This window comes from Carlito syrichta, unplaced genomic scaffold (genome assembly GCF_000164805.1).
Source record: "Carlito syrichta isolate Samal-C Ts95f unplaced genomic scaffold, Tarsius_syrichta-2.0.1 Scaffold316187, whole genome shotgun sequence".
Classification (NCBI taxonomy): Eukaryota; Metazoa; Chordata; class Mammalia; order Primates; family Tarsiidae; genus Carlito; species Carlito syrichta.
In genome coordinates this window covers 643,731-655,555 of record NW_007260283.1, presented here as the reverse complement: position 1 = coordinate 655,555, position 11,825 = coordinate 643,731, and the positions used below count along the sequence as shown (strand labels likewise).

At 35.1% G+C, this 11,825-nt stretch overlaps 1 protein-coding gene across 2 annotated transcripts in view; it reads right to left on the bottom strand.

The window, feature by feature from the left end:
- The window catches only part of RALGPS2 (Ral GEF with PH domain and SH3 binding motif 2), a 161,042-nt gene that overhangs the window by 125,942 nt on the left and 23,275 nt on the right, over positions 1-11,825 (bottom strand). The window contains exon 2 of one of the 2 annotated variants that reach the window (XM_008073808.2): positions 1,253-1,392. In XM_008073808.2, the coding sequence (XP_008071999.1) occupies positions 1,253-1,309 (57 nt within the window). In that variant the 5' untranslated portion in view covers positions 1,310-1,392. Of the gene's footprint in view, positions 1-1,252; positions 1,395-11,825 lie in introns of those variants that run through there. The other variant, XM_008073809.2, reaches the window with a different exon arrangement.

The following is an 11,825-nucleotide window of genomic DNA, read 5'->3' as shown; positions in this document are numbered from 1 at the left end:
GGGGGGGGGAGGGGGATGGGATTAACAGTAGCAAATATCTGTCTGGGGATGGGAAAACACCTCTTATCAACAGGGTTCCTGAATGAAATGTAATTGTACACCTAAACCTTAACTGTACCCCACAAAACCATAATAAAAAATATTGATTAATAAAAAAAAAAATTGCTTCATAAAACTTACAAGGAAAGCCAAGGCTAGAGATAAAAAATATAGAAATCATCTGCACAAGAAAAACAATCTCAATCATAGATTTAGAATGTTTTCGGTGTTATCCAGGCCTAAGTAATCCACTGGGGCAAAATGGAGCTGAGGTTATTGGGGAACTTGAGGCCAAGGTGCTAAAAAGTCATAAACATCATTCTCATCCAATACAGTAAGAGAAAAATAAAGAACTATTGAAGCCAGATGCTGAAGTTATTAAGGAAAGCAAGCTAGTACCCTAGACTTAAAGAAAAAAGGTAACCTGGGCTTGGTGGCTCAGCCTGTAATCCCGTGCTTTGGGAGGTTGAGGTGAGTGGATTGCCTGAGCCCGTGGGTTCGAGACCCGCCTGGGCAACTTGGTGAGACTTCATCTCTACAATAAAAATCAAAAAATTAGCCAGGCATGGTAGCGCACGCCTGTAGTTCCAGCTACTTGGAAGGCTAAGGCGGAAGGATCACCGGAGCCCAGCAGGTCGAGGCTGTGTGGCCAAGAGCGGCCACTGCACTCCAGTCTGGGCAACAGAGTGAGACTCCAACTCAAAAAAAAAAAAAAAAGTTGAGGCGAAAATAAAATCATAGTACATTCACTAGAAAGGTGCGCACCTAGTTCAGTCTTCATCTCCATCTAAATGCTGAGCTACATCAGCGGAGTCATACCTTCCAATATTCTAGTCCAAGAGTTCTTTGATCTCCTCCATCAGGCTTGGAATTAAGGGATCTCAATGGTGTCCAAAACTTAATGACTCCAAATAAAAGAATATTTCTTTGCCTCACTTCCATTATTGCCCTGAAGGCTGATGTGATGTAAAAATACTCTAAATAGAAACTCTACATTTCCTTTTAAACCCAAGAAAGAATTTTAAAGAATCCTAAGTAGATAAGGATCAAGTGTTTCTAAGATGCACAAAGAACATACGAATAACAAAATTTAAAGTTAAAAACAATGTGTAGCACTTTTTCTCACCTTCTGATATAAATATGTGACCAACCATAATGCTTGAAAAATTATAAAGCTGAAGAAAGAACTTTATAACCAACTTAAGTGTCTTACCTCAGAAGCAGTAGCTGCAACATTCACACTGCTTGCCTGCCCGTTCATTAGGTCCATGCTTCCCTCATCAGTCCCTGACCCTATGTTAACAGCAACAGAAGACTGACCACTTCATGTCCAAGGCCACAAATACATTATTCCTAAAAAAAGATAAATTAAAAAGTTAAATTGTATGTTTTCTTCGATGTTTAAGACAACAAATCCATGCCTACCAAGAAATAAAATACTTCAACTTCACTAAGTTTTATTTTTTATTTTATCTAAGTCACTAGATTCAGATTGAGGACAATCCTATATGCTATTTTCAAACAATCAGAAACATCAAATGGGCAACATTCAGTAGATATTACTGTTATGTTTTTCATAAGCCAAGAAAAAGCCTAACTTTTCATCTAAATGACTACTGTGAGAAAAAAAAAATCAAACTGCATACTTTTTTAGTTTTAAGTAATTAAAATATGTGAAAAATGTGGCAAAGTAACATGTCAAATTTTACACAATAAATTTTTAGAGATCCAATTGACACCCCTGGATCAACAACACTGAATTAGCTTACCATGGCTAGTGTTCTAGTTTACCAAGATATCACAAATACTTAAATACTGTGGAACACTTGTCATAAAAACATAGCCATCCCTTGACATCTGCGGGAAACTGATTTCAGGACTTGCTATGGAAACCAAAATCCATGGATGCTCAACACCCTATATAATGGTGTAGTATTTGCATAACCTACATGCATTCTCCCTTATGCTTTAAAGCATCTCTAGATTATTATAATACCAAATACAGTGAAATGTTATGTAAACAGTTATACTGTATTGCTTAGGGAGTAATGACAAGAAGAATATGTCTGTACATGTTGAGTACAGGCACAATCCAACTTTTTTTCACTCAAAATATTTTCAATCCATGGACGCAGAACCCATGGATATAGAGGCTTGACTGTACAATAACATATGGTATCGTCAAAGTTTACTGAATATCTTCAATACATTATCATATTGATTTGCACAACTACCAGTAACATTAATTAGGGAAGATCTTATTATACTCATAGAACACAAACACAGAGTCTTAGAGGACACAGGCAAGTAAATGAGGAGCCAAGAACAAGAGTCAAGCCATCTACAGCCTAGGCAAAAATTCTTTCCACAACACCATATTTCTTTCCATTTTAGTGGAAGTCAGATTATTTACTTGAAGTTCCAGTATCTTTCCACAAATAACTTGACATATAACACTAAGTATGTAACTGCCTCTCTAGGATAGAATTTCTTCCTTTGTAAAATGACAGAGGTGAACAAAGTTTAAGATTCCTTTTCAACTTCAAATATCTATGATGTTTTCATAAGAGAAGTGGTAAGTGCCTACAAATTAGGTATTCCGCACTATCCTTACTTTGAAAACTGAATTTGAAATGTCAGTAACAATCGCTTCAGTGCTGTTTCCTTTCTCTAGAAAAGCAGTATAGGATAGTGATTTAAAAGCACAGATTCAAGAACTAGAATGCCTCTGTGTATACCTAGCAAATTTTAACTTGTCTATGTTCAGCTTCCTCATCTATAAAACAGGGATAAGTATCTACTTCAGAGAGTTATGGTGGAGAGCAATGAGTTAATATAGGCAAAACACCTCAAACAGTGCTGGCACATGGTAAGTGTGCTATTATTACGATGTAATAATCATGAAGACGCTGTACTATCTACTTACTCCACAAAAGGCTTACATTCAAAAGTAAGACAAAAACCTAAGAAATATACCTCAGGACCGGGCTCAGCGGCTCAGCCTGTAATCCCAGCACTTTGGGAGGCTGAGACAAGTGGATTGCTTCAGCCTGCAGGTTTGAGACCAGCCCGGGCAACTTGGCAAGACGTCACCTCTACAATTAATCAAAAATTAGCCAGGAGTAGTAGTGCATGGTGTAGTTCCGGCTACTTGGAAGGCTGAGGTGGAAGAATAGCTGGAGCCCAGCAGGTCGACACTGGGGTGGCCGTGAGTGTGCCACTGCACTCTAGCCTGGGTGATGGAGTAAGACTCCAACTCAAAAAAAATTATATATATATATATATATATATATATGTATACATACATACACTACACACACACACACACACACACACGCTCCCCCTCTGGCAAGTAACTGTTGAGGAGCATCACCAAAAATCCTAATTGCAAATGCTGTAAGAATGCCTAAAATCTGGTTCCTATTTGCAGCAAAACATGCTCTTTGTTTTTAAATGCTTAAAAATTATCACTAATGATAGCAGCCTTTAGTCACATCTTGAATATCTTCATTTCTTCAGATATAGCTTAAACACCTGCTAAGAGCAGAACACGATGTGCTAGAATTTTAAAAATAGAAATGTCAGAAATAATGAGGTTCTAAAAACCACTTAGAACCCATTTAGAAGATAAATGTGAAAATGAATAAACCACAAAAATACTTTAATTTCCTCCAATCTATACTATGTCATTCTATATGCTTCGTTATCTTTATAATTCTATTAAGTAGCAACATATATTTACACTGCTATACAAAATCAGCTTGCTAACCCAGATTCTCTCTGAAGGTAACACTTGGTTTGCAATCAAATACTTTCAAAGAATTTCATCTCACTACACATTCTACGCATAGGTTAACTACGACATGAATTCATAAATCAAGAGTGCCCCCTAGTGCTAAGGAAAAGATTTTAATTTAATAGTAGACGGTATTGTTTCCATAACCTAGTCTACATCCAAATATTAATTTTACTATTACTTAATAAAAAGGTTACCAAGACCAAGAATAACATTATTATATTTGTAAACCACAACCATAAAGAATCAACTTTTCTCTTCCTGCTTTGAAATAGTCACTCAAATATTCCATAAAAATTAGTTACATTAAAATCCATTCCATGTTAAATATACAGCAAAGCAAGTCTAAAAAAAAGTATTCATAACTATTTACAAGTGTACTACATGTCAATAGTATTAAATAATGTTGGAGCACAACAGAGACTATACTATACAAACACTATAAGTCCTACAGAGACACCAGTTTATTTCTTAGTACGCCTCAAAGACTGCAAAGCACACAAAGTTCAAATTAAAAACTCAAATATATGCTTTAATATTTTATTTACTTTCCCTGGTGTTATAAATGACACATCATTCATAATGATTACCAATATCACAAGTCATTTTCGTAATTAAATCCATTAGTTTCTATTTATTCTCATCTCAACTTCTAAAGGCAATTATTTTAGCTGTCTTTTGGGTTTAAATCCTGAAACAGAAATATTGCTTTTTTTCAAGCAATGTAATCCCCAAACAGGAAACTGGAAACGTGTAGATTTAGTTCCTTGCTTAAGTTCACAGAAATAGATTATCAAATTGCAGGCACAATTATTTAGCCTCCTAACTTCTCTCTTTCTCACTGGTATTCCCAACAAGAAACCAATGCTTTTCAAAATAAATGCACAAGGTGATGAAATAAAGTCAAAGTAACAATTTCTCACTAATTAATCTCATTTCACAGTATCTGTTGCATATTCTTTTCTAAATTTATAATATCATCATTAGGAATATTATGTTAAAGACATTTAATAGTTTTATAAAACAGACCCCAGAAGAAATAAGCAACTATAAAGAAAATGGTAGTAAAATGCAATTAATTAGTGCAATTTCTTTGGAAACATATGGACAGTACAGAATTGATATATTCATATAATTTTAGTCCTAAATCTCAGTCCTGGAAATTTAGCTTATAAAACTCTGGAGAGAAAGAAAAAACTATATACAGCTGTTCAATCCAACAGTGTTTATAATAATGAAAACTGGAAGCAACTTACATTTTAAAATTCACATGGACAATTACAAGTAAGAAACATGAAAACAACTGTGACAGGTTCAATAACAGCAATCCCAAACTTGTTACAATAGTCTTACAAAGTTTCATGGGAAATCAAATAGGATAAAATTAAAATACTGTAACCACAATTCAATATTTAAAAGTTATTACAGACTCTTCTTTAATATTTTAAAATAAAAATTAAAGATACATTTTATATGACATCCCAGGAGGTCCACAGATGTAAATGGCCCATGTGTCATATCATCAAGGCAAGCCCACTTCCAGCACGTGACAGCTAAAAATTATACTGCCTTCTTTGTTAAACTAAGAAAATGAAGATTAGCCCCAAATTCCTCAGAACTTTGTTTCTATAATTACAGTCATCAAAATAGTGAGGAACAAAAGAAAAGAAGATTCTGGCTTTGGACATAATTGATATTGTGATACTCAAACAAAAAAATTAATAAATGCAGCTGTCTCTTAAAACCACTTCCAGTATAGTACTAAACAAAGTTACCTTTGCTATTTGTCACTCTTAAAAAGTTCACATTATTAAGACAGATATTTTAAAAAACAGGGTTCTGAAGCACATCTGGTGTTATGAAATGTTCCCTGCCCAATGATTCCTACAGAGTTTCATCAAAAGACCATGTTTCATCTTTGCATTCAGGGACATATAGCATGATACTTAATCTCAATGATCTACTAAGTATCTGTTGAAAGAATGAGTGAATGACTGAACAAGCAATCAATCATAGGATAAGATTATATAAATGCCAGATTAACAATAAAAGTATAGGCAAAATGACAATTAAATAATCAATACATACATTACTACATAGACTTAAATATGAATAATTAAATTATACAAAATAAATTACTTAAATAAGAATATGAGGATTTCTACTTCCAGCAACATGGCTGACAAAACAATCTAAAAATTTTTGTGCAGCAAAAGAAATTTATTCTAAGTTTCCTATTCTAGAAACTTGAATTTTGATACCAGTGGAGAGAAAACAGAAGACCACCAAGAGATGAGAATGGAATTAAGACACACACACTCTCCTCTCTACTCCACCCCATACCTCCACCAAAAATAAAGCCAGAGAAATCAATAATCTACTCATCAGTGACAAGATGGTTGGGGGGTGGGGGGGTATATATCCTGGTAAGAAAAGGTAATGAAACTTGTCTGTCTAGGCCTGGGCTTATTGTTGAGGCTGGAAGAAAGTACCTAGCTCCCAAATTCAAAACCTTAGGTATGTTCCCATATAGATAAAGAATTTGAATTTATACTTCCAGCATGGGCCAAAACCCTCAAGACAAGAAATACACATTTAAAAATGAGCATTCCAAGCCAGTTCACAGGAAGAAAGTACCTAGCTCCCAAATTCAAAACCTTAGGCATGTTCCCATATAGATAAAGAATTTGAATTTATACTTCCAGCATGGGCCAAAACCCTCAAGACAAGAAATACACATTTAAAAATGAGCATTCCAAGCCAGTTCACAAGGCAGTGAGACTCCTGGAACCTAAGGCAGATGGTGGAAACAAAAATTTGAGGAAGTAATATTCCTTCATCGCATGTAATGTGGTATTTTCATATTGTCAGCTCCACTGACAAGCTCAGTATGAAAAATCCTAACTCTACAAGAAAACAACCCACCACAAGTAAAAAACAGGAAATGACAATTACTAGAATTACTACCCAATAACTTCAGATGAAAAATTATCAGACACAAGCTATAAAACAGAAAGAACTAAAATCAGTGGTCTTAAAAGAAGAAATTGAAAACACAAGACATTATGAAAATGGAAGGCAAACATCTGTAAGAGAAAAGAATATTTTAAAAACTATATAGTCACGGGAGGATTAAGCATCTGATTTAACACAACTGAAGAGATAATTCATGAAGTAGAATAGAGAAATTAAATTACACAAAAATCCTACACAAAGAGTTAATAAAATGTGAGATTAAGAGAAATGAAAAACAGAAGATCTAACACAGTCTAAGAGGAATTCCAGTGGAAGATAGAGAAAGGAAAGGCAATATTTAAAGAGACAAAGGCTGAAAAGTTTCCAGAATATATCAAAGACAGAAATCTTCATATTCAGGAATCACAAGCCTTAAGAAGGATGAATAAATCGATAAAAACAATCATATTCTACACGCATCACTTTAAACAAGAAAACATGTTTAAAAAGCAAGTGGGGCTAAGGCAGATTACTTGCATGGGAACATAATTAAACTGAAAGCTTCTCAACAGCACCAACAGGCACAGAAGAAAATGAAATAACACCTTCAAAGTGTTGAGACAGTAACTGTCAATTAGAATTTTATACCCAGCTTTATTCTCATTCAAGAGGTGGAAAAATAAAGGCATTTTCAAAGAAAGAATTTACTACAAAATTAGTCCATATGGCAAGCAATTAAGACTATCATACATGAAGAACTAATTTATCCTAAAGCAGAAAAAAACCTGTCCTGGTTTCTACTTAACTTTATAGCAGCTAAAAGTAAAGCTAGGAGTAGAAACAGTGACTGCTAAGATGATTAATTTTTTAGACTGTAGCCAAAGTGTCTAAAAGTTAAAACATTAACTTATATTTGTAACTATTTAAAAAATAAACTGCTTTTATGTAAAAAATAAACTTACAGAAAAATCTCATAATTTGTTTTATGAATCTGAATAAACAAAACAGCACAACAATAATAAAAGCTAATATTTATAGAGTACTAACTACCTAGCAGGACCTGTATTAAGTATCTCTCATTAAAAATATACTTAATTCAGAATAGTCCTATGAGGCAATAACATTATATAACCATTTTTAGAGATTGGAGGATAGGTAATTTGCCCAAGTTTGCAGTGAGGAGAGGAAGCTGGAGAGGAGGGAGAGGAGGAAGAGAGCGAGAACAGATGGGCAGAAAAACAAGACAGGACTAATGAAAGGAGGCTGAGGTGAGTGGATTGCCTGAGTCCGTGGGTTTGAGACCAGCCAGGGCAACTTGGCAAGACCTTGTCTCTTCAATCAATCAATCAATCAATCAAATAAATGAATAAATAAATAAATAAAAGCCAGACATGGTAGCACGCTCCTGTAGTTCAGGCTGCTTGGAAGGCTGAGGCAGAAGGATCACCGGAGCCCAGCAGATCAACACAGGGGTGGCCATGAGCATGCCACTGCAATCCAGCCTGGGAGACAGAGTGAGAATCCAACTCAAAAGAAAAAGAAAAAAAAAAAGAAAAAAAAAGTAAGCATGGCACAGAGAGAGGGTCTGTGTGGATGGAGTACTGGCCTGCTGGATGTGGAGAACCCTGTGGACTTTACCAGATGAGCTTTGGTATAGTTCAAAGTGGCAGAATCAGACTGTGGAGGGTCTGAACTGTCCAGCAGAGAAACAGATTAGAAGAGGCAGGCACTAGGAATCATTAGATGTTTATGAGTAGGAAAATGAGTCTAGGAAACTAAGACCTATATTCAATGCTTAAGATGCCAGTGTCTAAGGAAGTGAATAGTAAACATCATGCCTCCACCTTTCTCCCTCACCAGTGAAGTGTCTGAGTAATGTGCAGGTTCCCTTCCACCTGAGCTTCTCCAGGCTCTGCTCTTCAGGAATCTCTCCTAAGCTTCTGGTTGTACAAAATCTCATGGTCACATTCTTTCCCCTGAACTTCAACCACCTTTATGCGACTATCATCCAGTTTTTAATTCAGAATCTCTGATCATGTGGAAATGGCAACTTCAAACAAACATTTAAAATTTTAAAAAATTAATGTAATTCCCATTAATTTGTTAATGATTCTCATTGCTCCCTACCCTTAAGGGGCAGAGGCAGCAATACAGTGGAAAAAGCAACAGTGTTATGCAGGTTAAATTATTTAGTCAGGACAAAGGAGCTGAATCCATACATTTGCAATATTAAATTTTCCGTTTGCAAGTGGGGGTCTGTGATACAAAAATCACTGGATTTAATGATGAGAGAGCCTATAAGAGAAACACCACTTTACATCTGTTGATTTCTAAGTATATGAATACAAATGCTGTTATTCTATTAATTTGATCAAAAGTATACAACTAGAAACTATCCTTAGCCCTATACAACTAAGGACCACTGATCCTTAGTATAGAACAAAAGGATAAAAATATCCTAAGCTACACTTAATTCTCAAAGGATAACAAGCATTTTTCAAACAACAGCAATTAACATGGATAAGAACACACCCCGAAACTGTAAGGAAAAAAAAAAAAAGACATCTTCTGGAGACTTCAATCATCATACACCAACCATAATGATGAGTTTAGCAATTCTGCATGTCACCCAGGTTGAAAAAAAAAATTGATAATATCTAAATTGATCTGCACATTTAAAAGTTTTATGTCAAAAGAACAAAATCATTTCCCAGCAAGGTTTATTACTTAACAAATTACTGTTTAAGAATAAACATCTCTATATATTCTGTAGAAATATATTTTATTTCTAAATATTTTAGGCACATATTCAAGAGGTATGAAAAATAATTTTCAAAACAAAGCTAACATCTTAAATTAGAAGGAAAAAGATGACAACAGAAAAGGGTTTCACTTATTACACTGCTACTTTAATACCCTATACAGTGCATATTAAAGGACATGAAAAAAAAACGATCCATTTAAAATGTACCTTGGCCAGGCTCAGTGACTCAGCCTGTAATCCCAGCACTTTGGGAAGCCGAGGCAAGTGAATTGCCTAAGCCTGCGGGTTCGAGACCAGCCCAGGCAACTTGGCCAGACCTCGTCTCTACAATAAGTCAAAAATTAGCTGGGCGTGGTAGTGTGCCCCTGTAGTTCCAGCTACTTGGAAGGTTGAGCTGGAAGGATCGCCAGAGCGCAGCAGGTTGACATTGTGAGCATGCCACTGTACTCCAGCCTGGGTGACAGAGTGAGACTCCAACTCAAAAAAATAAAATAAAAAATAAAATAAAATAAAATGTACCTCACCATCCATGAAATAGCAAACATTATTTATCAAAATTTAAAGAAAAATTAAAAAATAATGAAGTTATTTTATTCACTTGAATTAAAATTCTTTTGCCTTAAGCCAATGAAAAATACAGAAGTCTTCCAGATATAATTTTGTTGCATTTGTACTAAACTGTAAAAGTAACTGGGTTGATCCATTTGTAAACTAGCCCACATCCACGCGGAGGACTTATAGTTCTATACACCTACACAGCCTGAAACTAAACAACTGGTAGCGGAAGAGAGACTTTCAAATGACTAAATATTACAGGGGGAAAAAATCTCTAAAATAAACGCATTTAAAGATTATACTTTATCTCCTGAATAGAGAGTTCACTGAAGATAATTTGCTAAGTGATTCTAATACACAAGAGCTGAGATCTCCTAAGCTACTTGACTCAAAATATGAATACAGGTTAACTAGAAATGCAGATAATAGAAAAGAAGTTCAAAGTAAAAGGATAAACTGTGCTCCAAACATTTGCTCTGATTTTGTCTTTGGTGAGTATGTGTGTTATTCTGGCCAGATGCTACTCAAAGGACTAGCCCGTAAAAGTCCATTTAACTCATAATACTACCTATTTGAAATAAAACAAAAAACCTAACATACCGATACAACATTAGCAGTTAAAGCATGAAAACAATTCAACTGAATCAGAAATAGGTTTAAACAATTGGCAAGGGTGCTGCTGTGGACCTAGGTAGTGTCAGAGAAAAGAGCATAGCATTAGCATGGAACAGCATGGAACATAGCATTAGCATGGAACAGAAAAGCATGGCAGTGCTGATGGGATAAGACAGTCATCAAGATTCCAAGGTTGGAGCCAACATCTCAGGTGAGGCAACTATATCGTAGTACCTCCCTAAAACTGAACAAGAAAAGAAAGAGCCTAGAAAGGATAATTAAGTAGTCCAGACATCCAAAGGGTTTGGAGCAAGAGATTCCCTAAGACCTGGAGGACTAAGGAGCTCTTGTACCTATAATGTGAGGCTAAACTGAACATCACACAATAAATCTGAAAGCAATGGAAAACTATGTAGCCATTAAAATATCATAAAATACTTAATGATGGATGAAAAAATATTTATAACATATTGCTAAATGAATAAACAATTTGCCAAATAGTATGTAAGGTACAGTCCCTTTTGGTTATCGTTATCATTACTATTGCATCAGAGATGCACAAACATATGCTAAAATGTGGTTATCTCTTGAGTTTACCAAGTCAATTTTTCCTAACTTTAGCTTACCTATGTATTTTTAAATTTTCTAAAGATAATTTAATTAGGAAAAAGTAAAAAAAAACAAAAATAGTGTTTCTCCACAGGTTGCTTATTAGTTGCAAGATATGTGAGGAACTGCACAATCCCTTAACTGAGTGGATCTAAATTATCATCATCAATGAGGAAAAAGCAGGCATCTTGTGCCTCTCGATGTAATATTCTGGGAAGGACACAAAATCACTTATGAGTAGTGGAGCTAAATCTAATCTCAAGAAAATGGACAAACCTAATCTGAGAACATCTACAAATACATTTTTCAAAAAAGGCTAATGCTATAAGAAAGGCTAAGGAACCATTACAATTCAAAGGAAATTCAAGAGATGTGACAACTAAAGATCCTCCTGTACTAGATGGCAGTAGATGCCATAAAAGATATGATAGGGCAATTCACAAAACCGGAATACTCACTGTAGATGAAAGTATTGTACCAATTTCCTGAATT